Source organism: Nipponia nippon, unplaced genomic scaffold (assembly GCF_047370975.1).
Source record: "Nipponia nippon isolate SJK-2023a ecotype South Korea unplaced genomic scaffold, ASM4737097v1 scaffold_11, whole genome shotgun sequence".
In the NCBI taxonomy this organism is placed as follows: Eukaryota; Metazoa; Chordata; class Aves; order Pelecaniformes; family Threskiornithidae; genus Nipponia; species Nipponia nippon.
Window position 1 is genome coordinate 28116008 of NW_028262302.1, and position 25067 is coordinate 28141074.

The following is a 25067-nucleotide window of genomic DNA, read 5'->3' on the forward strand; positions in this document are numbered from 1 at the left end:
AACTGAGAGCAGCGTTCAGCTCTGCCAGTTATAGAGTGGGAAAACTTGAAGATGAACTTGAGTTAAGGCCCTCATTCAGTGGGCTCTGGTTTAAACAGGCCTGTGGACAGGCACGCTGTGGCGTGGCTGTTTGGTTATTACGTGACTTGGGTGGTGATGACGTAGAGGTTATACCCTGGGTATAAATCTGTTTTAGCCTGCCTGGTAGGTTTGATTCAAGAAGGAGGTTAACCAACAGCAGAAAAAGAATCTTAAACCAGTGTGAGTAGAGAAAAACCAATACCTAATCAGCATCAATGTGTCAACACGATTTTATTTAATTGCACCCAGCCCTACAGCCAGTACTTGGTCTCAGTAATAATAATCAGGAATTAGAGAACTGAGTGAGGAGCATCTCCTGGATTTCTCAACTCTTTTAGAAAATATTAGTATTTTCCAGCCATTCAAGACACTAAAAGCTAAAACAACACCAGCAGAGGGAGACAAACCCTGTTCTCAGACCAGCAAGACCTGTAGGATTCACTGCTTTTCTTATGGGAAGATGAACTGGAAACCTGAAGGAAAAACACCTTTTGTGAGACGTGCTATTAATGTCTGCACATGTTCAATAGCATGAACTTAGGGATAAAGGAACTTATCTTAAAAAAAAAAAATCTGTTGGCACCATACTAAATGTTTCATTGGCATTAAATAGTATTTTTGGTGCGTTGCATATATATGTTGCATGTGTGTATGCATAAAATACATTAAAAATGCAGTTATGCTAACAGTTTCAAAAATTCATTTCAGATGAAAAATCAGAACATTTAAAAAAGATTCACCCAACTATTCTTGCCTTTTTCTGATTTATTTTTCCTTTTTATGGATGGTAAACTGTCACTGGACTTGACGCAAGTAAACCTTTAGGCTTGACCACTCTGAAACTGTGTTTTCTGGTGAATAGGATAGCTATCTGAAACATTTTAATCAGACTGAATTGTGGTGGTTGTCCTCAAGTAAGAAAGCAACCCAGACTTCCACAGGTAAGATAATTTTAATGCCATTTGAAAATAAATTAAAATAATGAAAAAACTGAATCACAAAAGCTTTCTTAAGGTGTAAATGGCAGAAGATATTGCCTCAAGTTGGCTAGTTTTGCTCTCCAGATGACACAAAAAAGTCACAGGTGGTTCCAGAACCATTTTGCTTCCATAAAGTTTAGTGCCAAGAGAAAATGTTTCCTTTGCTGTGTGTAGCCTCAGCCCCTGTCTCTGAAAGAGTGGAAATGGAGGAAAGATGGGAAGAAAGATCTGAAAATGAATGAGTGTCTTCTGCTTTGTAGTATAACTTTTAACCTTTTCATGTTCTGTTAGGTTGCGAAGCAATCTTGGTTTGCTTGAGGCCATAAGACGGAGATTTCTTTCACCATTGAACAATTATATTTGTATTTTCTTCACTGGTCAGAGAGGTTGTTTTTTTTACTCCTCTAGCTGTATGTCTAAGAGGATGATTGTCTTGAGCCAATGAATAAGTGGAGAAGCATCTCCTTGTTTGTGTATATTGAATATTGCATGTGCTGATGAGGGGGCAAATGGCTTTTATGGCAAAGGATTGCTTGCAATGGCAAGAAGTTGTGATGCATTTTTAAAAAAGCAATTCCATTGTCCTTTGCACTGGAGGTGAACTGGATGGGTTGACACAACTGGTACTAGCAGAGATGGGGTTCAAAATCCAAACCCTGCATGTGCTGTGGGATTGAGTTGCCCACCTCAGGACGAGGGGGACCTTGTCGCCCAATGTTAGCCATCAGTGCATGCTCTGTGAACATTGTAGCTCCGTGTGTTTCCTGCAAAACTCTCATTCTGAGCAGTGCCTGGGGGGTGATGTGCATAGTTGTGCCTGTGAGACCCAAGGACCTGGGGCGGAGGAAGCCCCCTCAGTCCGATGATGTTCATGCTGGCTGGGTCTGCAGGCATCACTTCCAGATAGGACAGGATCTACTCGTCTGGGAGTCCCGCATCTCATATCTGGAGGAAAGCTTTGGAATGGGGTGCAGACATGACATTTTATAGCATGAACTGTAAGAGAAAACATGTGCAGGGGGATAGGTCTGTAAAAATCGCCCTTTAATTAACTGTCTAAATAGAAATAAATGTGTATGCCTTCAAATGTGCTGCCACTGTAGATAAAACCAGCAGTCAAAATCTCTGGGAGTGTTCAAGGAAGATTTTCTCTTTCCCTGCTATGGAAGAAAGACACTTGTGATAATTTTGACTGGTATAAATACATACTAGTAGGAAGAGGGGCAGGGGGGACCTTGAGAGATCATCTGTCCCTCTACCACAAGGCAAGATTTGCCAGGTCTGAGCCGTTCCTGGCAAATCTTTGCCTCACCAGTGACAGAGAGTCTGTAGCTCCTTGACTAATTCACTCCAGTGCTCACCTGTCCTTCCTCTTAGGAAACGTGTCTAATGTTTGACCTAAATCCTCCTTGCTGCAATTTAAACCCATTATTTCTTGTCTTATACCCAGTGGACATGGAGAACAATTTATTACCTTCCTATCTGCAACAACCTTTTACATAGTTGAAGGCTGTTATCATGTCTCCCCCTCAGTCTTTTCTTCTCTAGACTAAACAAACCCAATTCTTTCAATCTTTCCTCATAGGTCATGTTTTCTAGACCCCTGATCATTTTTGTTATGGAAATAAACATCCTTTAAATCAAGTTCTGTGAATCAATCTTGTGTAGAAAGGAAGGGAAACAGAGAGGTTAGAGTTAGCATTGGGAACAGGAATCTGGTGGTGAAAGAAGTGAATTTTCTGAGGTCTGTTGAGAGTGCAGCCTTCCATTCTTCTTTGGGTGTAGGAAGTATATTGCACAAAATTTTCTTTCCCCAAATTTCCTTGGGAAACTCTTTTACATATCTGCTACCAGAAGGAAGAGAGTATTTAATTTCCACAGGTTGTATGCAAAGTGGTCTCTGGAAAAGCATTGGGAAGGGTATCGGAGAGAGGTAATTCCTAATCTTATTGCATGTCCATCATGCAGACTTTCTAAAATCCACTTGCCTGCAGTGATATCAACCCTCGTTCTCCAACAAGTGATGTAGGTCATCCTCAAAAGATAGTTTAAAAGTGGATCATAACTCTTGGACATTTAATGCAACCAGAAACTCAACTGATGAGTATTTACCTTCTGTTTTGGTTGTAATATTCTCCTTTGTTACATGAGCTGCTCAGAGAGCACTGGAAATACCAGTACAACTGTTTCAGCCACAAAAATACGTACCATCCACGGCTGTAGTCCATCTGAAAATCTATGTTGTAGAAAGGAATGCTGTAAGGATTGCCATCATTTCTCCCTGCATGGGTGGTTTCTTTGACAAGAAGGAGGAGAATACTCTTGCTGCTCCTGTGTTCAGCCATCTGTCGGCGCAGCCATCTACCAGAGCCCAGAACTCTAACCTTGGTCTGCTTCATCAGCTCCACAGAGTATTAGCCTCTGTATAATATCCCACTAATTACCAAATGGCTCAGACCAGGTCCTCTTAAAAGCTTAGTTCTCCACAGCATCTTGACCACTGATTGGATCATGAACCTGAGGGAGGAGATAGTAGCTGTCCCAGACTAAGCATGCATGGAAGTGTTGGATCAAGATACTGGTCCAGCAGGTCCTGAGCAACCTGCTCTAGCTGACCCTGCTTTGAGGAGGGGCTTGGACTAGGCGACCTCCAGAGGTCCCCTCCAAACTCAGTAATTATGTGATTCTGTAATCAGGACATTATATTTGTGCAACAGCTTATTTAGGAGAGTGCCTCATAGTTTAGAGACAACAGCTGAAAAGGGGTTCTCGTTAGATGGACATCCTGGGCCCTTTTGCTTTGGATCTACTATTTTGGGATTCAGAGAAGGTGGATCTAATGCTTCTTAAAAAGGTTTTATCTCTTCTATAGTCGCTATGAGCTGGGTCTTTGAAGAATCAAGGAGTTAAGGAGATTACCACTGCCAACTTAAAAACTAGGGGCTGCAGAAGGATCCAAGAGAAGTTTCCTGTGTTTATCCCCCTTTCCATCCTCGAAACAGCATGGACTGGGCTGAAGCTATTTTAGGTGTTTTTCTGGATCCTGGATTGTGGAGGACGATGCTGCTAATGCTTCTAGGCAAGCGAAGCCTGCAGCATCCTTTTGTTCTCGGTGGTTCAGATGGGCGACGCATTGACTTGCAACTTCCCTCTTACTCAAAGGTAAGTGTGAAGCTGTGGTAAATCTAGTTTCAGATCAAAGGCACTGCAGCCACATGATGTAAAGCATTCAAACAATCGCTTTTCTTTTAAAAAATATGCTTCTGAAGGCTTTATGCTGGGTTCAGATATCACCTGTCTTTCCACAGCCTGTATAAATAGTAAAGCCAGCAGGAGCACCAGACTGCGTGCTTTGGCTAACTTGAGAGAAATGTTGTGTGCTAACATCTGATCCAGATTCCTCACTAATGGACACAGAAACATGGCCTCATTGTTCAGCCTGCAGAACAATGAACCTATAAACATGGGACAGCATAAAATTTTATAGAGAGAGCTGAAGGGCCAAGAGCATCTTGGAGTGCATCGATGCACCTTGAAAAAGGCGTTCAGGAAGATACATGAAAAGAAAAAGAGACGGACTGTAGAAGCCACAGAAGGACAAGTTTCAGTCCTTGCCCAGGAGATGCTGAAAAGGTGAGAGGTTTCATGCTAGCTGGTGTGTGGTACCTATGTGAATGTGAAGTAATCAGTAGAAAGTGCAAGTAGTTCTCAGACAGGCAAAACCCTATTGAAAGGACTGTTTTGCAAAGAAACTTCCCAAATGTTCTCTCACCAGAGACAACACTGATTTGACCTGTCAGACATGTTACATTTCAGGCCTTGTCTGTGATCAAGATAGCTGAGAGTTCTAACACTCTTTAGCAGAGGTCCAAAATAAACAAGGTGTGGTGAAGAAAAATGCTTTTTGCTCTGTGCAGATACTGGGAATGGTCTTCCTTTTGCTGTCTGACCCAATGGGAAAGGCTTGCTTATCTTCCAAGAGCCAGACTCTAGAGGATGCACGAGTGCTTCCTCTAAGCAAAGTGAAGGAGGCCAGGGACAATATTTTGGCTGAAGTGAGACACATTTGCTCTTGAGATGCCAGTAAACACATGCATTCCAAAAAGCAGTTTTGCTTTGATGAGTTTGGTCATCGTGATGGGACTGTGTTGTAGTAATAGCCAAGAAAAGGATCTGGTTTTAGATATTCTTATTTTTACAAATACCTAAGAAACCCTACTTCCCTTAACTTGCTATAAATGGTATTGTAACAGAATCAGTCTTACAGCCATTAAAGACAGGCTTCCAACATTAGATACAAAACTAAAAGTTGCACTTCGGAGGTGGTCTCCATGTAATTTCTCCCATCTGGACCCTAAAACCCCAGATGCTCTAAGATGTGTTTAGGGCCCTGTAAGACACAGGGCCATCACTAATTAGCAAAGACCCTGAGCACGTGTTTAATTTTAAGCTTGTGCTTTTCTCTCCCAGGAGTCCATAGGACTTAAGGACTTTAAGTGAATGGGTTTAGGGATATGCTTAAAGATAAGCTGTGTTTAGTTGCTTTCTTGTACTGTGGCTTTATTTGTTTTTACAGGAATAAGAGAAATGAAAGATCTTATTACAGATCAAACACAAATAAATGTCCAAAACAGAGCAGGGAGGCTTTACGTCTTGGTTCAGAGCCCAATGAAGTCAATGGAAAAACACCTCAACACCTCAGTGGACTTTGGAGCAAAGTCCTCAGAGGACTGATGATGAACCCACTGCAGAAACTTGCTGAATACCTCATGTTTCTTTGCAAGGTTCCCTTATCTTGTATCCAGATGTTGCTAACAAGGATTTTTATTAGCTGCTGAGAAGTATGAGTGGCAGTTTCTCAACTCTTAAAATACATGCATATACAGATGAGGTAGAAATAGTTTGCTCTGCAGTAGCAATTATGGTCTGTGGAGCTGTGAGTGTATTTCGAAAGTTCCCCGGTTCGTATCAGTAGAACCATTTCTTGGTCCCACTGATCTTAAAGCGTTTGCTCTCTTTCTTTCATGAAGTGCAGCGAGGCAAGTGTGACACAGCTCCTAGGGTAAATGTTGCCTCTTTGTAGAGGGAAAGGTTTATACAACAGGAACAGCAGGTTCCTTTGAATAGCATTCATCTTTTCTGCCTTTAGATCTCTACAGTGTATACAGCAACACCCGAGTTACTCATTTAGATTCTCTTTTTAGGCTTGCAGGAAAATAGCCACCATTTGAAAGCAATTTGATCTATTTTTGATGTTCATTTCAGGATGAGATGATGCTGGAGATTTCTCCATTTGATCAGCTGAATTTCCACCCAGACAGCTGGATTTTGATCCTATGGTTCAAGCTTTCCTTACTTCTGCAGAGACTGCCCTAACCAACATTAGCAGAACCGCCTGAGCCATCAGCCATCACCCAGCAGGGAAAACGATCATGCACTGGCTTGTCAGGCTTGTCATGAAGGTAGGAAGGTAGGTGTCATTAGAATGTATGTGTTTCTGCCTCCTCCTCGGAAGTCATTCGGGTCGCAGTACCAGAGCCATGGGACAAGCTTTGTCCAAGCTCGCAAGCCGAGTGCCTGTCTAGAGTCTCTGGAGGACTGGTAAGCAGTTAACGCTTGCTAAGCCGATATTGCTTCCTCTTCTATTATTACTTGTGTTTACTAGGTCAAATTGACATTGGTCTGCAAGGATGTGCTATGGCCACATCGGAGTACCCATCCAGAGTCTCTGGAGAATTGTTAAGCTGTTAGTACGTGCTAAACCCATGGCGCTGCATTGTCTCTTATTGCCTGTGTTTGCTAGGTCAAAGTGACACCGATCTACAAAGATGAGCTATGGTCACAACTTCATTTTGCTCTGGAGAAATATCCTCTGTCACTCCGGGCCTTACTTCTCCATCGATGAAAACCTTCCGGTGGTGTCCAGTGACAGTTGCTCTGGGATTTGGTATGCTGGGAAAGGGTCCTGTACCAACTGCTTAGCACAATGGAGTTGTACCATTCTAATAGAGTAAAAGATAATAAAGTGATATTATTTGCAGCTTGGATGCTCGCTGGGTGAGCCCCACAAAATCCCTTTGATGTTTTATTCATTTTTGGTATCTTGATCTTTAACTGAGATCTCATTTTAAGGCTAGAGAAAAAATGCCAATATTCACCAAATTCTAAAATGCAAAACCAAAATGTTGGACCTGGTCTTTCTTTTCCATCATGGTTCAGAGATTGCAGGGAAAATGATTTGAAGCATTTTCTGCCTATAACACCAAAACAGAGCCTGGCTTTCAATAAGTATTTCTGTCAAGTGCTGAGAGCTGTCCTTTTCTTTCAAGCCATTTCACAGAACCGGAAGACACAAATCGATAGGGAAATGTGCAGTACCAGTACTGTAATTATTATTTCTACTTTTCTTACGATTATGATGATAGGAAACATTTCTTACTTGTTCCCCAGAAGAGTTATTTCTTCTACCTGTCTTAAATTTTTGTAGTCCTCTAAACAGAATCTGCAGACATTACTCACATTAAAAAAAACCAAACCAACAACATTGTCTTGAAAGGAAAATGTTAACTCCTTCAACCAGTGGAAAAAGACTTCTGTTGCTTAAACGTAGGTAATTAGACTGAGGACTTTCTCCAAAGTAAACCTTGACAATCTAACAATCATCTTTGGCTTTTGCACTGCATGGAGTTTCTTTTACATTGTTAAATGCATTCCATGTTTCAGTAAATGACACCAGGCTCACCAGCAGTGACTGAGTGATTAGTTTATCATCCTCTTAGTGCAGCCATCTAGATCTTTAACTCTTTAAGCAGTGGCATTTAAGTCTTGAGAACACCCAGGATCATGCCTGAGGCTTTAGACATTCTCCATTCAAGCAAGTCTTGGATATCAAGTGAAAATGAAGAAAAGAAAGTAGGTGGATGCATTCTGATAACACTTTAAACAAGTCAGGTAAGCTAAATGGCAAATAAACACCAGGCTTTTTGCAGAGGAAGCCAATTCCCCTTTCCTGGGACCACTTAGGTCATTAGGTGTCTGAGCAGCATAAAATTACACAGAGAAAATCTAACAGCATACAAAGATTGGGAAGGGTGACAAATCTACATTTCCTAAGACCCAGGGATGTGGGGCAGGGGTTTTTTTGGCTGGATTTACTATTCATCTCTCATGGGGCGGTAAAATGAACAGTTTTACAAAACAATTGATTATAAAAAAAATTAGGTGAGCTGAAACATACTGTGCCAATGCCCTTATGCTAAAATCTTGCTCATGCAGAGATGTCTAAGTACCTAAAGCTTGGTAGCAACAGAAGTTTTTGGAGAACGAAGGGCCTCTACTTACTTTGGAAAAGAAAGGTGCAGGAGGATTTTCAGACAGAAGGAAGACTTGGACCTGTGAGCTGCTGACCAGCTGTGCCTGCTGCTCAGCATCATGGATCTTCACCTATCATCTGATCCTGCTCAGTAACGCGAGCCAGGTCACTATGTGTGCCCTCTGCCATGGGAGACATGGAGCTGCTCACTCTGTAGAGACAAAATCCTTTGGGAGCTCTGTTGCTGGGAAGAGTCTGAAATGTATGAACACAGCATTTACATGCCTCAAGCAACAGAACAGAGCCCAGCCTTTATTTACTTTTTATTTCGAAAATGCCTTTCGTCCACTGGCTGTGTTTTTTGGGTTTGTTTGGGTTTGGGTTTGGTTTTTTTTTTTCCAGACTGGACTTTGAGTTTTGCTGGTTTGGGTGAAAGGAGCTTTTGCCCAGCAGAGCAAGGGTGATCCTGTGCGGACAGGGAACGGATGCTGCTAGGTGAGATGAATTCTCTGCATCCTGAAAAGGGTTGAGAGTGGATTGGGACAGCAGAGCTGTGCGCCTCCTGCAAGCATAGGCAGACTATTTAAGTCTCCAATTTTCTGGTGACTATTGCTTAGCCCCCAAGCCGTAGCCATTCTCAACCCTGTAGATACATTCAGGCACCTGCTTCAAGTACCTCTACCTAGCAGAAAACATGATGGAAGTGATCCAGTTGTGCCATCCATTTCAAGGCACCTCCTCTGTGGTGGTCTCATCTTGGGCTCTTGGTGGCTTACCAGCTGGGGAAAAGGAATGGTGACTGTGCTGGTGGCTGCCAGTGGTCCCAAGAGAGGGAAATGAGCCCCACGACAGCTTTGCAAGTCCAGGCGGTCCTCGTGGCACCACACTGAGAGATTCTGTCAGGCTCACCTTGGATGGCTGCTATTTTGTGCTTTGGATCTGGGGTTTGTCTCCACTATCCTTGACTCAAGTCAATACTCATTGATTCTAAGTCCTCTTTGGCCTTCTCATTTTAACCTCCGCTCTTCAAACATCTGTCTTAATCCACTTCATTTTCATCTTGCAGTCCCTCAAGCCCCAACAGCCTTTCCTCTGTTCTTCCTGTGCTCAGCCTGGTCTGAAGGGGACAGGCAGCAGGATTTCCTACCCCGCTTTGCCTCTGCACCTCACTGTTCCGTGGGGAAACAGGGATGGGAGATGAAGTGACTTGCTGAGGGCCTCTGGAGGCAGGACAGCTGACTCTGGGTTTGGCAGCCATGGAGTTAACTCAGCGTTGGGTCTTTGTGAGGAACGTTTATAAGCTGATGCCACTTTTATAAATGACGTTGCGCATTTGCTCTTTGCGATATTTCTTCGAAGTGGGGTGTGGTGTCATTGGCATACAGTACCTGGTTCTGAGTCTTGTTGCCTTATCAGGTATGTGTACAGAGGGTGGGAAAAGGCAGCAGAGTCAGCAGGACAGAGATGGAACAAGCAGGAATGCAGGGTGCGACCAGGGGAACAAAGAGGTCTTCAGGGAAATTGCTGCAACTCAGTTCTGCTTTCCGTGACTCAAAGTGTAACACCAGTGTGCCCAGGGGGCTGGTACTGGGAGATACCAGTGTTATGCTAACCCCAGATCCTGCACAAGTAGAAACTGTTGGTTCAGACCCTTCATCCGGAGCCTTTTGTTCAAAAGTCTAGTTTTAAGCCTATTATTTCTCTTCAAGTCTGGGTGATGCTGTGCACCTGCCAGTTGCGTCACTCTGGGTTGTCTTTGCAGACCAGTGCTAGCCTGCCGTGACACCTTGGTGCCTTTGGCTTCGGTCCCGTTTTCTAGAATTGCGCTTGGCCTTGCCTTGGCCCTTTGCCCAGACTGAATTTGCCTTCTTGGTTTTCACTTCTTTCCCATATCGGTTTTCTCTCCTCTTCTGTCTTCCTGCTTATCCTCTGGGGTCTGGCTCTGTAAACCCTTCTGCCCAGGTGGACCTCTGCGTGGGTGAGCAACCCCTCATGTCCAAGGACCCTTCATACATGAGAGAGTGAGATATGGGATGTCTTCAGACTCGCTCCCTTTTTGCCATTTCATCTTTCTTCTTCTTCGGACTGATTTTTAGATATTCCTCTCCTAAAAGTCCCTCTTCTCCCTTTTTTATGAGCCAGTTCCTCAGTTTTATTCCTCTGTAAGCTGTTTGGTGACTGGTATTTTAAAAAAATAAGTAGATCCTGCAAACGGCCTTTAGTAGAAAGCCTAGTTTGCCTGTGGGATTAGACACGCACGGTACACACGTACAACACTGGTTTGCCCACATCGTTTGGATAAGGTATCAGAGAGTACAGACTGTCTTTGCATTGAAGCCTGCAGGTCAAGAAATTGGCCTCCCTTCAGTTCATGGGCCGTGTGGCTGCCAGCCAAGAATCTAAAGCCCTGATGACTATTTATTTCTGGAAAATGCTGGAAACCCACCTCTGACTACAATGTGTTTAATTCCTGGTTTCCAGGCATATTCAGTTTTGCTTCTTCCTTATGGAGGAGATTTTGCTTCTGTAGTTTTTGAAATGTCCCACAGGAATGATTCCCTTCTGCTCTTCTTCTCAAGCGGGTGCGACGGGAGAAGGAGTCAGCCCAGGTCCTTCTGCTGTAGATGAGACGTGAATCACGGGGTGTCTCTCCACGGTGTATGGGGCAGTGCAACTTTCGTTTCATGTGCTGTAAATGAGAGATCATACAGAGTCTCTGTGTCATGTTACTCTTCCAATATGCTCCCAGGGGCTGGAGCCCCACTGAAATGGTTCGAAAGCCTTTTGTTTGCTGGGTTGGAATTTGAGGACCTGTTTGGAACTAATATTTATTTTTGCTTTATTTCTGAGAATGGTGCAAAATGCTCTTGTTCTTCCAGAAAGGAGGCTCTGACATGCCTTTAATTCTAATTGCCTCCTTTGCCCATTTTTTTAAATTACTCTTCACTGTTAAGCATATGCTTAGCCACTTGGATAAAGTAGGTTCCTGGTGATTCAGCCAGTGTCACAGAAGCACAAAGCTGAACCTAGACCTTCTGAAGTCCAAATCAACTCCTTCATCATTAGGCGAGCCTTCCTTTAGGCATCCCGCTACCTGCAGCACTGCACCAAACCTATCGCCTTTGAACTGCCCAGGTAGCTAAAGGCCTCCTTTAGGCTGCTGAGTCAGTGTCTGTGTATGATGGAAGCAGTGAAGGGGAAAATAGATAATTGCTTATGTAGAAAAGAGCAAAAATGAAATCAGGTTTCACTGCTGTTGACACAAACAGTGACCCTGCTCAGGTGCTTTTGGGTAACAGTTGTTTGGGAGAGGAGGTGGGCTTTGATTCTTCTTACAAGCGTTTTTTGTTGCCCCAGAATGGAGCAGAGCAGGTAACAGTAAGTAAGAATGTCTCTACCTTGAAAATAAACCCAGCTAACACCTCACTCGTTAGCTTGCTTTATCAATAATAAAACAGAGAGCCCTGCCACACTGTAGTGAAGTAGATCCTGCTACAAGGTTTGTCAGGAAGGACTGCAGGTTCTTTCACCTCCTTCCTTCTGCTGTACAGAGCATTACCCCTTTCATAAGGATTAAACCTGTAGGATATTTGCAGTGAACTGGGTTGTCCGGACAAAGCTGCTGCACTAACATGGATTGTGTCGTACTAGAATAAACCATCAAGGTCCCGCCTTGGTTAGGATCCTGCTGCTCTTAGTTTTAGCCAGATGTGTTGGATCCATGCGTGTCTGTTTGCGTTTGTGTGTACACACATTTATATACCCATATGTGTTTATAAAAGTACATATGACACTGAGTGAGAAGTAGGACAGTAGCTTGACAAGGAATAGCTACAAAGCCCATACGACCTGCAGCCCCATATATATGTGTGTGGAGAAGGAGCCTTTCCCTCAGAAGGGATCTCTTTCTTGTGACATGTCCGTGGGAAGCTCACACTCTGTTCATACAGGTTCTCAGTGAGCACTTTCTAAGAGCGATCCTTGGTCTGGCGATTATTTGTCACCGGGCAACTGGTACAAACGAGCCCCACCAGTTTATTATTGCTGGAGATGGAGGCCACAGGGCATGTCCGTGTTTCCCAACCGGGAATCCCTAGCAGGATCCTTCCTCTCTGCTCTCAGGTGAGGATGTTCACATTAACAAGCCCAAAATTCAGCGATGTGCTGACATTTCCCAGCACTTGTGATAACGCCTACCAGCAAAGTCCTTTGCTATTGCTGAAAATCAAATAGAGCTGGTGTGAACTATTTCTGCAGCAGTTGTCCCGCTCTGCTTATTTATGCCTTGTACTAGTCTTTGAAATCATTAAAGCTTCTGATGATAGCAGATCTCAAGATACAATTAAAGGACAAAGACAAATGTCGGCACCCCGGAGGTGCCACGTGGTTGTGTGGAATGGTAGATTTGGCAGCGTTGCCAGGCAGCGAGGAAGAGCAAAGCATTTGAAATATCAGAGTCGCAGCCGAACTCAGACAAAGCCGCATATCAGTGCTAGAGACCCGCTGAAGTGGTATGTACGCTAAGGGAGCTGCCAGCGCTTGTGGTATTCTCAAAAAGTATTCATGACTCAACAGATCCCAAATGAATCTGCTTATCTGAGATAGCCATATGGCCGTACGGCGTTCGTTAGAAGAATGATGGTCTTTATTAGTACCAGCTACAATTTCAGAGCAGGAGGAAGGCGTTCTTCATCTTCTGGAGGTCGTTCTTGCTGCTCAGGGATGGGGCTTTATTGAGAGGGAAGTAATACAGTGCGGAAGCGAACGTGTGCTAAAGGCAACAGTTCTTTCCAAAAGCTGCATGAGATCAGTGCGTATTCCTCTTGTAACACTGATCAAGGAAACCCATCGATGTGTCGATGATTTTACAACAGATGGCTTCAGGAGGTGTTTCTAACACAGTTCAGGAGAATTTTAATAACAGAGCATTAACATGGCTCTACCTTTATTTTATGAGTTGTGTTGCTGAAGCACTTCCCTACGACCCAGGCCTCCTCGTTTGGATGCACTGCGCAAGCATCTCTTAAGGAACAATATTTAGCAGCACAGACCTTGCACTCTGACAGTAGAAGTTGGACAACATACGTAGGAAAAGCGAGGGGTGACGGTTCTGGGCTTGCTCAGTCCTGGGGATCTTTGAAAAGTGCCAAAGTGAACGAGTCAAGTAAAAGCAACTAAAGATTCTCCCTGCGTGGGACAGTCAATCTTTTAATAGCATTTGCAAAACAATAAAAATCATCCTTAAAAACTTAAAAATAGAAAAGAGCAGACAATCCCACTGTTTCAACTGCTGTGTATCTGATTACCAAAGACTCCCTTTTTATAACTGCATTTTTTTAATGTTCCCACACAGTGGTTTTATATGTATTTGTAAAAAAAAAAAAAACAAAAAAACCCAACTGTTTGGAATAAAACAGCAATCCCGAACCTGATTCTCTCGTTAGCTCCGGAGTGGTTCTAGACGTGGTCCTGACACCTCAGCAGAGACACTTTAATGTAAAGCAGAAATAAAGTCCAAGCTGAGCCCAAGCCCGTGTTTCAGGGGAAGGATGAATTTCTTTATTCAAGAGAAGGTAGAAAATTCTGGTAGAACAGGCCAGCTCTGAAGCGTTCAGAGAAATCATGAAAATCTCAAAGTGGTTGTAAAAAATGTTCCTTTCGCCACTCAAGCAGCTGCCCTTGTTTTCACCGGTTGTAGTCCGGCTCTTTAGTGAAGAGCTACTTTGGAAAATGTAATCCCTTGGAGTTGTTTGCTCAGTTCTCTTTGTTTTCATTGACAAGCTTAGGCAGTTGAAAGGAAAGAGTAGGAGGGAATTGATCTTAGCACACTTATGGGCATCTCCTCCTGTAATTCCTGTAATTAAAACAGCTCTGACATATGACTTTATTTATTTATTTATGGTTTTAGGCTTGTTTCTGCTCAAGCACAAATGTGGTGAGATGAGGTTTTTTCCCAAGGCAAAGTTGTTTGCAAACTTTGGAGCCCAAAAGGTGCAGCTGCTCTAAAAATAACCTAGGATGCAAGAACTGGTTTGGGAAGGTCTCTCTCTGCCCGAGTCCAGAGGCATCTCCTGAAATGCTGCCATTAGGGGAAAAGTTTGCCTTGTAAACAGAGCTGGCCTAATTTCTAGAGGTGCTGAACGTCGACCTGCAGTGCTTGCTGGTAGGTCCTGAGCACACGAAACCTGGAAACGGGTCAAATATTAGTGGCTGGGATTTTATCAGGAACGCATCTGGGCAAATCCACGATTACTGGGTTGAAACAAAAGAGAGCAAATAATTGCCCCTTGGCTAGTGACCTCTGCGAGCAGAGCTGGGTACCCGGACTCCAGGAGACCTGCCAGCTCCTGGGCTTCTCGCTGCCACCGAGAAAACAAGTCTTCTGCCACAGTGGAGGTCTGTACATACATGAATCGCCTCTTTGTCTGGCCGTTCTTCGCAGGGTGACGTCCCCAATATCCTGGTGCTTAGCTTCCAGAGAAGGCCAGTGGTCTTGCTGTCCAGGTGCGGAGATCCCCAGGCGGCTTTTCACGCAAGTCGGAGAGGAAGAAACCTGGCAGCGGAACCCCAAACACAGCCGGGACCGGATCACAGGCAAGAACCACCCCAGTCCCCCCCCAGCCACGCGAGATGTGACGCAGGGGGAGGCGCGTCTTGCGTCGCGCACAGACATAATGTTCTCTATTTTTGATGTGCTGGATCTTTAAAACACGCAATGTTGTATCTACCGCTGAATTAAGCAGTGTTTGCTTTTCAAACCTTCCACATTTGTATTTTTAGCTCCATTTTGGCATTCGCTTTTTTGGTTGGAATATATAACACGCTCGGTTGTTTAGTGTGCCTGGACCGAATTCAGCCGATGTGTAACTCCACGGGCTTGAGCAGAAGCTACGTTGAAGGTGAATTACTCTCTACGGGGCTAAGGAAATACAGCTTCTGTAGACATGCATTTCAGCTCCCTCAGTAAATGCTACACTATTTCCATCCACGGTTATTCCTTTGTGGTTTGGGTTATGTATTTACATTTTACGGCATAAATACTACAGCTTTCCCCATGACTAACACTTCTTAGTAACCAATAAGCTCCTCAAATACACCATTGCCTCCTACAAGAGCCTAAACCACACTGCTCTCCACTGCCTTTCTGTCCCCAGCTGGCCACCTCCTGGCACAGGGGCATGCTTAACCAGCACGACAGAGGCGACTTTTTGGATCTCGGTTTAACGGGACGGCTTACGAGAGCAGGCGCTGGATGCCGTGGGACTGAATTCCTCAGTGACAAACATTTCAACGACGGCCGCTCTCCGATCCTAACAAAATCCGAGTGAGGTCTTTAGACAAAGAGCGGGACGTATGGCCGCTGCTCCCGCAAAGAGGGAGCGAGTTGCTGTTCCAAATCCAGAGGTCTGTTTTAAGAACAGTGCTATACAGGCCCTTGCGTAAACTTTGTTTATAGACTGGAGTATTTTCAATGAAAATGTTATTTAACTTTTTAAAGTTGCACAGCAGCTACTCCAAAAATTGTTTTTCCTTCTTAAGAATAACACACAGTGTGATACATTTGAAACGGCGATAGCAATATTTCACAAATTTTGATGGATTCATAGTCCAAATACCTTGCTAACAGATGTTTCTTTTAAACTCGGAGTGGTATAGGAATAACTCAGAGGTATTACAGTGTCAGCACTGCCTTTTATCTGTGCGTGTCCTTTCAGTGACATCCCTGGGCTTTTCTAACGCACGGGTCAGGTCTGAGCTGAAAAAAAGCGAAACATTGAAAGAGTCGGGTCGGATCGCCTGCGCGTTTTGGGGCAGGGTGTAAGGAAGGCGCCGCGCGCTGCCGCGGGCTTGCTGTCCCTTGGGCGCGGCGGCCTGCTGCTTTGTGGGGACGTGCTGGTGGACAGGCATCGGTTCGGAGCTGGCTTTTGGTTGTGGTTAATTAATGAACTTAGGAGTTCCCATGGCTGCTCCGTGACCCCATCTTTTGGTCTCATAAATTAACTTTTCTCTCCGTGGATGACAGTTTGCCCAACGCAAAGGGATACCCCAGCAGGGCAAAGGGACAATATCTTAACACCCCGGTGGAGTTCTCTATTTATTATGGGGTCGTTCAGTCTACTCTGTCTCTCCAAAGCACGTGGCATCCATCGCTCGTCATTAGGGCGTCCTTCCCAGGAGCTGCCTTCTCCGCACCGTGTCCGCACGTCACCCCCAGCGCGTCCAGTGCTAACAGCAGACCAGTCTGTCCCCAGACCCCACCTGGGAACAGCCTCAAGCCTTGGGAAGCCCGGCTCTTAGTCTCAACCCCGAAGCGGGCCCAGGGCAATGCTGGGGTTGAACTGCGGGGCAGGGAGCACCCTCCCTGCAGGAGACCGCTGCTCGTACCCCTCGGGAGCGGCCCGTTGTGGCCGTACGCAGCCCGTGCTGGCTTGGGAAGGCTCCCGCTTCACATCCAGGTGGGATTCCAGGAACCCGGCCTGCTGGGAAGGGGGGAGAGAGTTATTCTGTCAGCCGGGGAGGGAAGGGGGAGGAGAAGGACGAGAAAATCCGGAGGGCGGGTGGGAATCCAGGGCAGGGAGCGGGGATAACCCGGGGGCCCGCCGGCGGGCTCCCAGCCCCCGGCAGCGTGCGGGGGTCCCCAGCAGCGCGGCCCCTCGGGGTGGGTGGCGGGAGCGTGGGAGGCACCAGCTCCCCGCCGCCGTCCCTCTCTCCCTGCAGCTGCTTCTCCTTCCCAAGCGCTCCCTTCCCCCGGCGCTTCCCCAGCGTCCGGGCCCGGGTTCCCCTTCTCCAAACCGGCCTCTCGGCGCGTCCGGGGGCCCTGCGCCGACACGGACGCCCGCGGGGCACCCACGCCTCTCACGCGTGGAGGGCGAGCGGGGCCGCGGGGCCCCGCACCGTGGGGCCGCGCCCGTCCCCCGGGGATGCACCTGAGCGGGGCGGGGGGAGCCCCCCGGGGCGCCGCGCCGGCCCCGGCCCCGGCCCCCGGCCCCAGCAGCGGCGGGGTCCCGACCCCCGCGGCCGCAGCCCCTCCGCCGGCCGCCCCCCTCCCCGGGGCGGCGGGCGCCGCGGGCCGGGAGCCTGGCGCGGGCGGCGGGGCGGGCCGGGACGTCCCCCGCGGGGCCGGGCCGGGCCGGGCGGGGGCGGGCCGGGGGCGGCGGGCCGGGCCGGGCCGGGCCGGGCTGGCGGGGAGCGCGGCTCCACGTGACTGCGGGGCCGGGAGAAAACCGGGGCCGGCGGCGGCGGCGGCCGCACTGCGCCCGGGCGGCGATCGCGGGAGGCGCTCGGCAGCCGCTGCCCCGGGGCTTTCGGCGCGCTGGGTCCGGGCTGGCTCTCCAGAATCATGGACTGTGCTGATATGCCTTGCTTGCTGTCAGTGAGTACAGCCCTCTTCTTCCTCGGCTTCGCTCTTTACTCTTGGTTTTCCTTGCGGCCCTTTATTTTAGGGTTTTTTTTTTAAACTTTACTTCGGTCTTGTCCCCCGTCCCCCCCGCCTCTGCCGGCGTCCGGCGGCGGGGCGCGAACCGGCGGCTCCCCGGTCCCGTCCCGCCGAGCCGGGCGCCCCTGCCCCGCCGGGCGCCGGGGCCCCGCCGCGGCTTCGCCCCGGCCCCGGGCCGACCCGGCGGGGCGAGCGGGCCCGGGATGCGCCGGGGACCCGCCTGGCCCCGGGCAGCCCGCGGCGAGCGGCTGATCCCTGCCCGCCGGGGCGCGCCTGCTGCCGCTGGGGGCTTCCGATGCCGTTTTGCCATTTATTATTATTATTATTATTATTACTTCTAAGTTCATTCGGAAGAGGAGGAGGGGGGGGGTTGCTTCTCATCCTGACTTTCCTTGTTGTTTGTTGTTGCGTTTTTTGCACCCCAGAGACACCATGATTCCTGGTAACCGAATGCTGATGGTCATCCTACTATGCCAAGTCCTGCTAGGAGGTACTAACCATGCTAGCCTGATACCCGAGACCGGCAGGAAGAAAGTCGCAGAGCTTCAGGGACAAGCCGGATCCGGACGCCGCTCTGCCCAAAGCCATGAACTCTTGCGGGGTTTCGAAACAACTCTGCTGCAGATGTTTGGGCTGCGAAGGCGGCCTCAGCCCAGCAAGTCAGCCGTCATTCCTAGTTACATGCTGGATCTCTATCGACTCCAGTCTGGAGAAGAGGAGGAAAGCCTCCAAGAAATTAGCCTGCAGTACCCTGAGCGATCGACCAGCCGGGCAAACACCGTGAGGAGTTTCCACCATGAAGGTCAGTGATGGGAGGAGGTAAATTCCCAGCCCCGGTAGCGATCGGGATTTCCTTGCGTTTGGAAGCTCACAAATGCATTTAGAAGCAGGACGTGCCCGGCCCCAAATTTATGGGAGGAAAACCGCCCCCCCCAGCCTGCTGTGTGTGGGTGACAGGCGTGCTGCTCCGTATTTTTTCCAACATCCTGTGCTTAACCCGAGCTTGACCATATTTTGAGGTGCTTTCGCTTCTGTTGACAACAGCGAGTTTCCTTCGGTGCCTCTGCCTCGGGGTCACTCCCTGGGCTCGCGTGGATTTAATGGCTCTGGATCGGATGCGGGAGTAAAGTGAGGGCGGGCTCTCGCCCCTGGTGTGTTTCTTTTGAACTATCAAAGCAATTACTGCCTGGTTTTGCTCTTAAGAAAAAAAAAAATCAAAAAAAAACCCTATTCGAATGTAATACTTAGAGCTGTGTGTTTATAAGGTTTATTCAATAGGCCCTTGTAATCTGATCCAAATGTTTCCTAGCGGATGTTTCTTTTCCAAAGTAAATCTGAATTATTAATCCAGCCGCATCATTACTGCGTTGGAATTTGCTTCTCTTTCTCCCCCTGCGCCCCGTAACAAGGCACCTCTGTGCTCCGTGGTGCCGCACCTCACCGGGGAGATGATTTTTGGAGAGACTGGGGGGGGGGGAGCAAAAGGGGGAAAAGCCTCCCCGAAAGGGGAAGCGAGATGGGAAGGGATGACCAGTCCGGGCACAGGCATGTGGAGGGTGAGCGAGCGGTGCCGGGGCAGGAGCCGTTCCGGGTCCAGCCGGGAGGGATGCGCGGGGGAGCGGAGAGGTGCCGGCGGCTGCCAGGCAGGTGAAGCGTGGGTGTGTGCTGTGGCTGCGCCGGGGGCTGTGGCTGGGTGCCCCAAGGCTGACGTGCTCTTGTTTGCTCTTTGTACTGCTTCCCCCCTGCCCTGCTCCCCTTCAGAGCACCTGGAGAGCGTCCCGGGTCCCAGCGAGGCGCCCCGGATCCGCTTCGTCTTCAACCTCAGCAGCGTGCCGGAAAACGAGGTGATCTCCTCGGCGGAGCTGCGGCTGTACCGGGAGCAGGTGGAGGAGCCGAGCGCGGCGTGGGAGAGGGGCTTCCACCGGATAAACATTTACGAAGTGATGAAGCCGCTGTCGGAGCGCGCTCAGGCCATTACGCGCCTGTTGGACACGCGTCTGGTGCACCACAACGTGACGCGCTGGGAGACCTTTGATGTGAGCCCGGCTGTGATCCGGTGGACCAAGGACAAACAACCGAACCACGGGCTGGTGATCGAGGTGACCCACCTCCACCACGCACAGACTCATCAGGGCAAACACGTCAGGATTAGCCGATCTTTACCTCAAGGGCGTGGGGACTGGGCTCAGCTCAGGCCGCTCCTGGTCACTTTTGGGCACGACGGGCGAGGCCACGCGCTGACCCGCAGAGCCCGCCGGAGCCCCAAGCACCAGCGTTCCCGCAAGAACAAAAAAAACTGCCGCCGCCATGCCCTCTATGTGGATTTCAGCGACGTGGGCTGGAACGACTGGATCGTGGCACCCCCGGGGTACCAGGCGTTTTACTGCCACGGGGACTGCCCCTTCCCTCTGGCCGACCACCTCAACTCCACGAACCACGCCATCGTGCAGACGCTGGTGAACTCCGTGAACTCCAGCATCCCCAAGGCCTGCTGCGTGCCCACGGAGCTGAGCGCCATCTCCATGCTCTACCTGGATGAGTATGACAAGGTGGTCCTGAAAAACTACCAGGAGATGGTGGTGGAGGGGTGCGGGTGCCGCTGACCCCCTTCCCCGCCGCCCTCTCCCCCCCTTCTCTCTCCTCCCCGTCCCACCCCAGACTGCTTGCTATAGCTGGACTCTTCTTTAAACTAAACGTTCACCTTGACCTTATTTATGACTTTATGTGCAAATGTTTTTGACAATAATGATCATATATTTTGACAAAATATATTTATAACTACATATTAAAAGAAAAAAATAAAATGAGTCATTATTTTAAAGGTAAATGCATTTTGTGTCTCGCCTCTCAGGGTGCTGCTGAGGCTGCGCTGGCTGGGAGTGCAGCAGGGAATATATCTGCTCCCCTTCTCGTCTTCTCCCCCTCCCTGCTTTCCCCCCCCCATCCCTTTTCCTCTTAAAGACTTTGCAAATTTTAGTCTTTCTATTTCTCGCCGAGGTACCGCGGATCCCCTCTGCTGGGGCTGCGCCACGTGGGAGATGAGGGTCCCTGGAGATTAAGAGCTGCTTCTCCCCGGCCGCTGGGAATAGAGCCGACCCAAGCCTTTGCAAAGCAACCCACCAAAAATGCATTTGAAAAGAAGGTGAAGGTTTACCTGAGGGCTTTATGCTAAACCCACTGGGTTTTATACCCTTCGTCCATCTTCAGGATTCCCCAGGTTTTAAAACTATTAACATTTCCCCCCCCCCCCCCTCCCCACTGGAGATTGGCTTCTTTGGGAAGCTTCAAAGGTTTGCACGGGGCCTTTGAAGATCAAATCGCCCCATTACAATGCCAAAAAAAAAAAAAGATATCTGGAGCGGTTAAATATGTGTTAGCTAATAGCTACCTGTGCCGTGTCCTTTCCAAATTGCTTCCGAGCAGGAAGGTGATCAGAGCCGAGCAGGTACGGTTGGAGATGTCTAGGGCCTGAAAGCCCTGGCTCAAACGCATCGGGTGGACTGCGTTTGGCTTGGAAAATAGGGAGCTGCGCCCTGGGCTGGGCGGCGCGGCGGGGTGCGTGCGTGGGGCTCGTGGCCGCGGTGATCGTGAGAGTGGGAAGGGAGGAGAGCAGGGCGAGGGTGCATGATGCATTTTTTTTTTCTTTTTTTTCTTTTCCTTTAATGATTGAAGCTTTCCAGCCCTCTGAAAGGGGCAGCTTAGTTGAAACCAATAAAAACGAGTGGAAAGCTTGCCAAAAGCCTTGGCTTCCTGAAGAGTGCAGGTGGAGAGAGGAGATGGGAGCCGCGGGGGGAGGCGAGCATGGCCCTGCGTTTCTCTCGGAAACAAAAAACCCCAGCCCTCAGCCTCCTCTGTGCCAGCCAGGCTTTTCCACCCCTCCAGCCCAGCAGGTGCCAGCACGCAGGAGCAGGCCACAGGGTCCCCTCCGCTGCCGGAGAGCCTCGGGGTGGCTCTGTGCCTGTCCAGCCGGGCGCTGTGGGGTCCCCGCAGCCTCCCGGCACCCCACGAGGCAGCGATGGGTGCTCGCTTTGGGGACCGAGCATCCCTGGCACGGCCGGGCTCTGCAATGGGTGCTTGCAGGGGTGCACAGCACTTATAGGGTGGGGGGGATTGTGTAGGGGGCCGGGGTTATTGCTGCCATGTCTCCGGGGCCCCCTCGGCCCCGAGCTGACACTCTCATTCCTGCCTTTAGAAGGGAAATGTGTGGCCCGGGGCATCGGCGACCTGCTGCCTCCCCTTTGATGCCTGCATATCAGACATAGCCATGCCAAAGAAAGAATTTCATTTTGAAGTGGCACCAGCTAAAGGCGAGTGCCTTTCAGCTGCCTGACAGGGCAATTACACACATCTCCGCCGATCTGCCCCGCTGCCGATAACCCCGCTGGGGATGGCCCACGGAAGGGGGCCGTGGGGCAGGCCTTGGAAAAAATCACCGTCCTTTTTCTTAAAAGAAAAAAAAAATTAAAAAAGAGGCTTTTCCCAGGTTTGCTTCCCTGCTCGTCGGTGCATCCCAGGTTGTCCTGGAGGCTGAAGGCGGTGAGGGTGTTACAAAGCTAAGCAGCGTGTGCCCGAAGGGCTCTTGGATTTAGATCATTCTCGTTGTCGAAGTCTCCAACTGCTTTGCTGCGTTCCTGCTGCTTTATGGAGCTGTTTGTTTTGGTGCTTATTTTTGCATTGCGTTTAAATGATGAAATCAAAGCTTCGGCCCCACGGAGGTGGAGGCACCTGCTTTTCCGTAGGTGCTGCGAGGGGAGAGGCCATCCTGACCCGCACGCGGCCTGTGGGAGATTTTCCTTTCCTTTCGTTCTCCTGCCTTGGCGCTGGGCTGTGGGTGGGTGAGATCCTACCTGGGGAGTTCTGCTCAGAAACTGTAGGAAAAAAAACAACTTGAAAAAAAAAAAAAAAATCACAGTATTTCAATTTTGTAAATTTTATAAGAATCTAAACTGTGGCTACAAACGAGCTGATGGTAAAAGTGATGTATGTAACAAAATGTTCATGGAGGCATTAAGCAGCTTGCTCAGTGGAGCACATCTAAACTTGTGCGTTTAACGTAAACGGAGCGCAGGGGCTGCGGGTTTCCCTCCCCGGGCGCTCACGTCCCTCTGTCCCCGCGGGCGCCAGGCTGCTGGATGGCCTCCAGCGCTCAGAGAGGCCGTTAGCAAAATTCTCAATCCCATAAATTGTTTAAAAACAGGAAAATACAACAAAATTGTCAGGGAATCCAGAATCAGGTTACTTCCTAGTTTCCAGCTGATAACCAGTGGTGGTTTTTCCCACCACTTCGATTTGCACTGGGTTTTGCTGGTGCTAATCGGAGCTCTGCCCTGCCCTGGCGAGGGGGAGAGGGCCTGGCTTCGGGAAGCTGCGTGTGACGCGCTGGTGCGGCGCGGCCCAGGAATGCCGTGCTGCGTTTCTGGCCATTGTTTTGGGCGTTTGTTGCAGCGGTCGTGCGGTTTAATCCTGCGCTCTGGAATTAGCGTGGTGACCGGTCCCCTCTGTTTGCGGAGTGCCGCTTGCCATGGACATGCCGATTTGGTTTCTTGCTGGCTTATCTGTGTCAGAAACTCCCTTGCTCACGCAGCAGAGAAGAGCTGGGGTGTTGGTTTTATCCTTTATCTGAGGATAGCCAGCGTTTAGCTTTGCTTAAAAGTGTGACAAATATATCTGCTTTATAAGTGCAATAATTCCTCTGACCGTGGAACATATTATTTGCAAATGTTACTTATTTCAGAGCCAGCGCTTGCTTTGTGGCGGCTGGCACAGAAATCCCTGGAAGGTTTGAGATGAGGCGTATCCGTTTAATCCCCCTCTTTTTCAGCCCAAGCTGTGAACGAAATGGGGACGGGGTGAAGGTGAGCGTGCCGCCGCTTCCCCACCATCCGGGCGTCCTCCACGGTCCGGCAGCCCAAGAAGCGTGAGCTGGATGGTGGATGCTCTGCACCTCACCGTCATGCGACTTCGTCTTTGTGCCTACTGCAAGAAGGCTGTGGCTTTTGATACCTGAAAAGTACCGTCGTGCTGAAGTCTGTGTGGCTTAGGGATATAGGAAATGAGGAGAACATCTCAGCGGGGTTTAGTAACCTCCTGTGGCTCCAACCGAATTATTCAGTGGTTGTTGGTGAGGGCCGCTGGGCGTTGTGCAATACCGTTATTGCTGGAGCACTGGTCAGGGCACGGGGTAAGGTGGGCTGGAAAACGGGGTCCCAGGCTCTGCCACGTGTCAGGAGCTTCCCCCGGAGACCTGTGGTTACCCTGATCCCATCCCCAGCCCCTCCTCGCCTCCCTCATAGGATTCCAAGAGTCTCCTGGCAGGACTTTCTTCTCCCAGGCGAAAATTCGCCCCCAAGTCAAAGCTTACAGCATCATTTTGAGAAAAGCTGCTGTCCTGGAGATGCCGTAATTGAGGAGTGGTGCTCAGACAGCCAGGCTTTGCTTGTAGCCACAGGGTCCGAGGCTTTGCAAATTAGTTTCTAAAAATGCAAATTGGTTTGGAAAAGAAGCACCGAGGTTTGCACAGTGCTATTCTGGGATGAACACAGAGGCTTTGCTACGGAGCCAGCCAAGGAAGACGGAGGCCCTTCTCGTTTCGACTGCAGTGCTTGGACACCTCTTGGCACCTCCTCGCCTATTACAGTTAACGATTAGCACAGCCTGATGGCTTGAAAAACTGTTGAACCTTGGCATCGAGAGGTGCTTTGTTCTCTTTAGTCTGGGGTTTCGTAGTGCGATAGCAGGTCTGGAGGTCCTCCGCTGTGCGTAGTCCCTATCCAAAATCACAGGACCTAAACAGGTATGAGGAGATATTACTGCCCTCCTATAGATCAGGCTCTTGGGCACAGAGAGGTGAAGAGACCTGGGCACAGTCAGGTATGGAGAGCAGGCAGGGCCAGAAGAGGTATCTGACCACCTCAGGCCCTGTCCTGTGGTCTAGACACAAAACTCCTCTCTGGTATTGAGTCTGTCCTTCTGAAGATCCATCGCTTAACCTCAAACCAGTGGTGGATTCCTGCATAATATAATGAAAGAGGAGGCTACAACGTCCGTGTCGTTCTCTAGGCAGGCATGATAATGATAGGGAGTATCAGAAATGACCCAGACACTGGTATTTCCTTCCTTTCATGGATTCTGCATTCAAGTTTGGAAGTGTAAAATAGGATTTTTAATACATTATTTTCACCTGGCTTCTTAAAGAAGCACCTCAAACTTGCTCCTTATTTGACGGCGGAGCATCCACCTAGACCCAAGCAGTGAAGGG

The 25067-nt window shown here is 48.9% G+C and overlaps 1 protein-coding gene across 1 annotated transcript; it reads left to right on the top strand.

The window, feature by feature from the left end:
* The first annotated feature begins 17597 nt into the window (after positions 1–17597).
* On the top strand, positions 17598–20593 carry BMP4 (bone morphogenetic protein 4). Its single transcript, XM_087747071.1, has 3 exons — positions 17598–17746; positions 18235–18611; positions 19571–20593. Exons 2-3 carry the CDS (start codon positions 18242–18244, stop codon positions 20410–20412), a joined length of 1212 nt encoding a protein of 403 aa, XP_087603197.1. The 5' UTR covers positions 17598–17746; positions 18235–18241; the 3' UTR covers positions 20413–20593.
* The last annotated feature ends 4474 nt before the right edge of the window (positions 20594–25067 follow it).

Coding starts and splice junctions, on each gene's coding strand:
- BMP4 (XM_087747071.1), top strand. CDS start 18,242: ATGATTCCTGGTAACCGAATGCTGATGGTCATCCTACTATGCCAAGTC. Junction 18,612..19,570: donor GAGGAGTTTCCACCATGAAG/GTCAGTGATGGG, acceptor GCTCCCCTTCAG/AGCACCTGGAGAGCGTCCCG.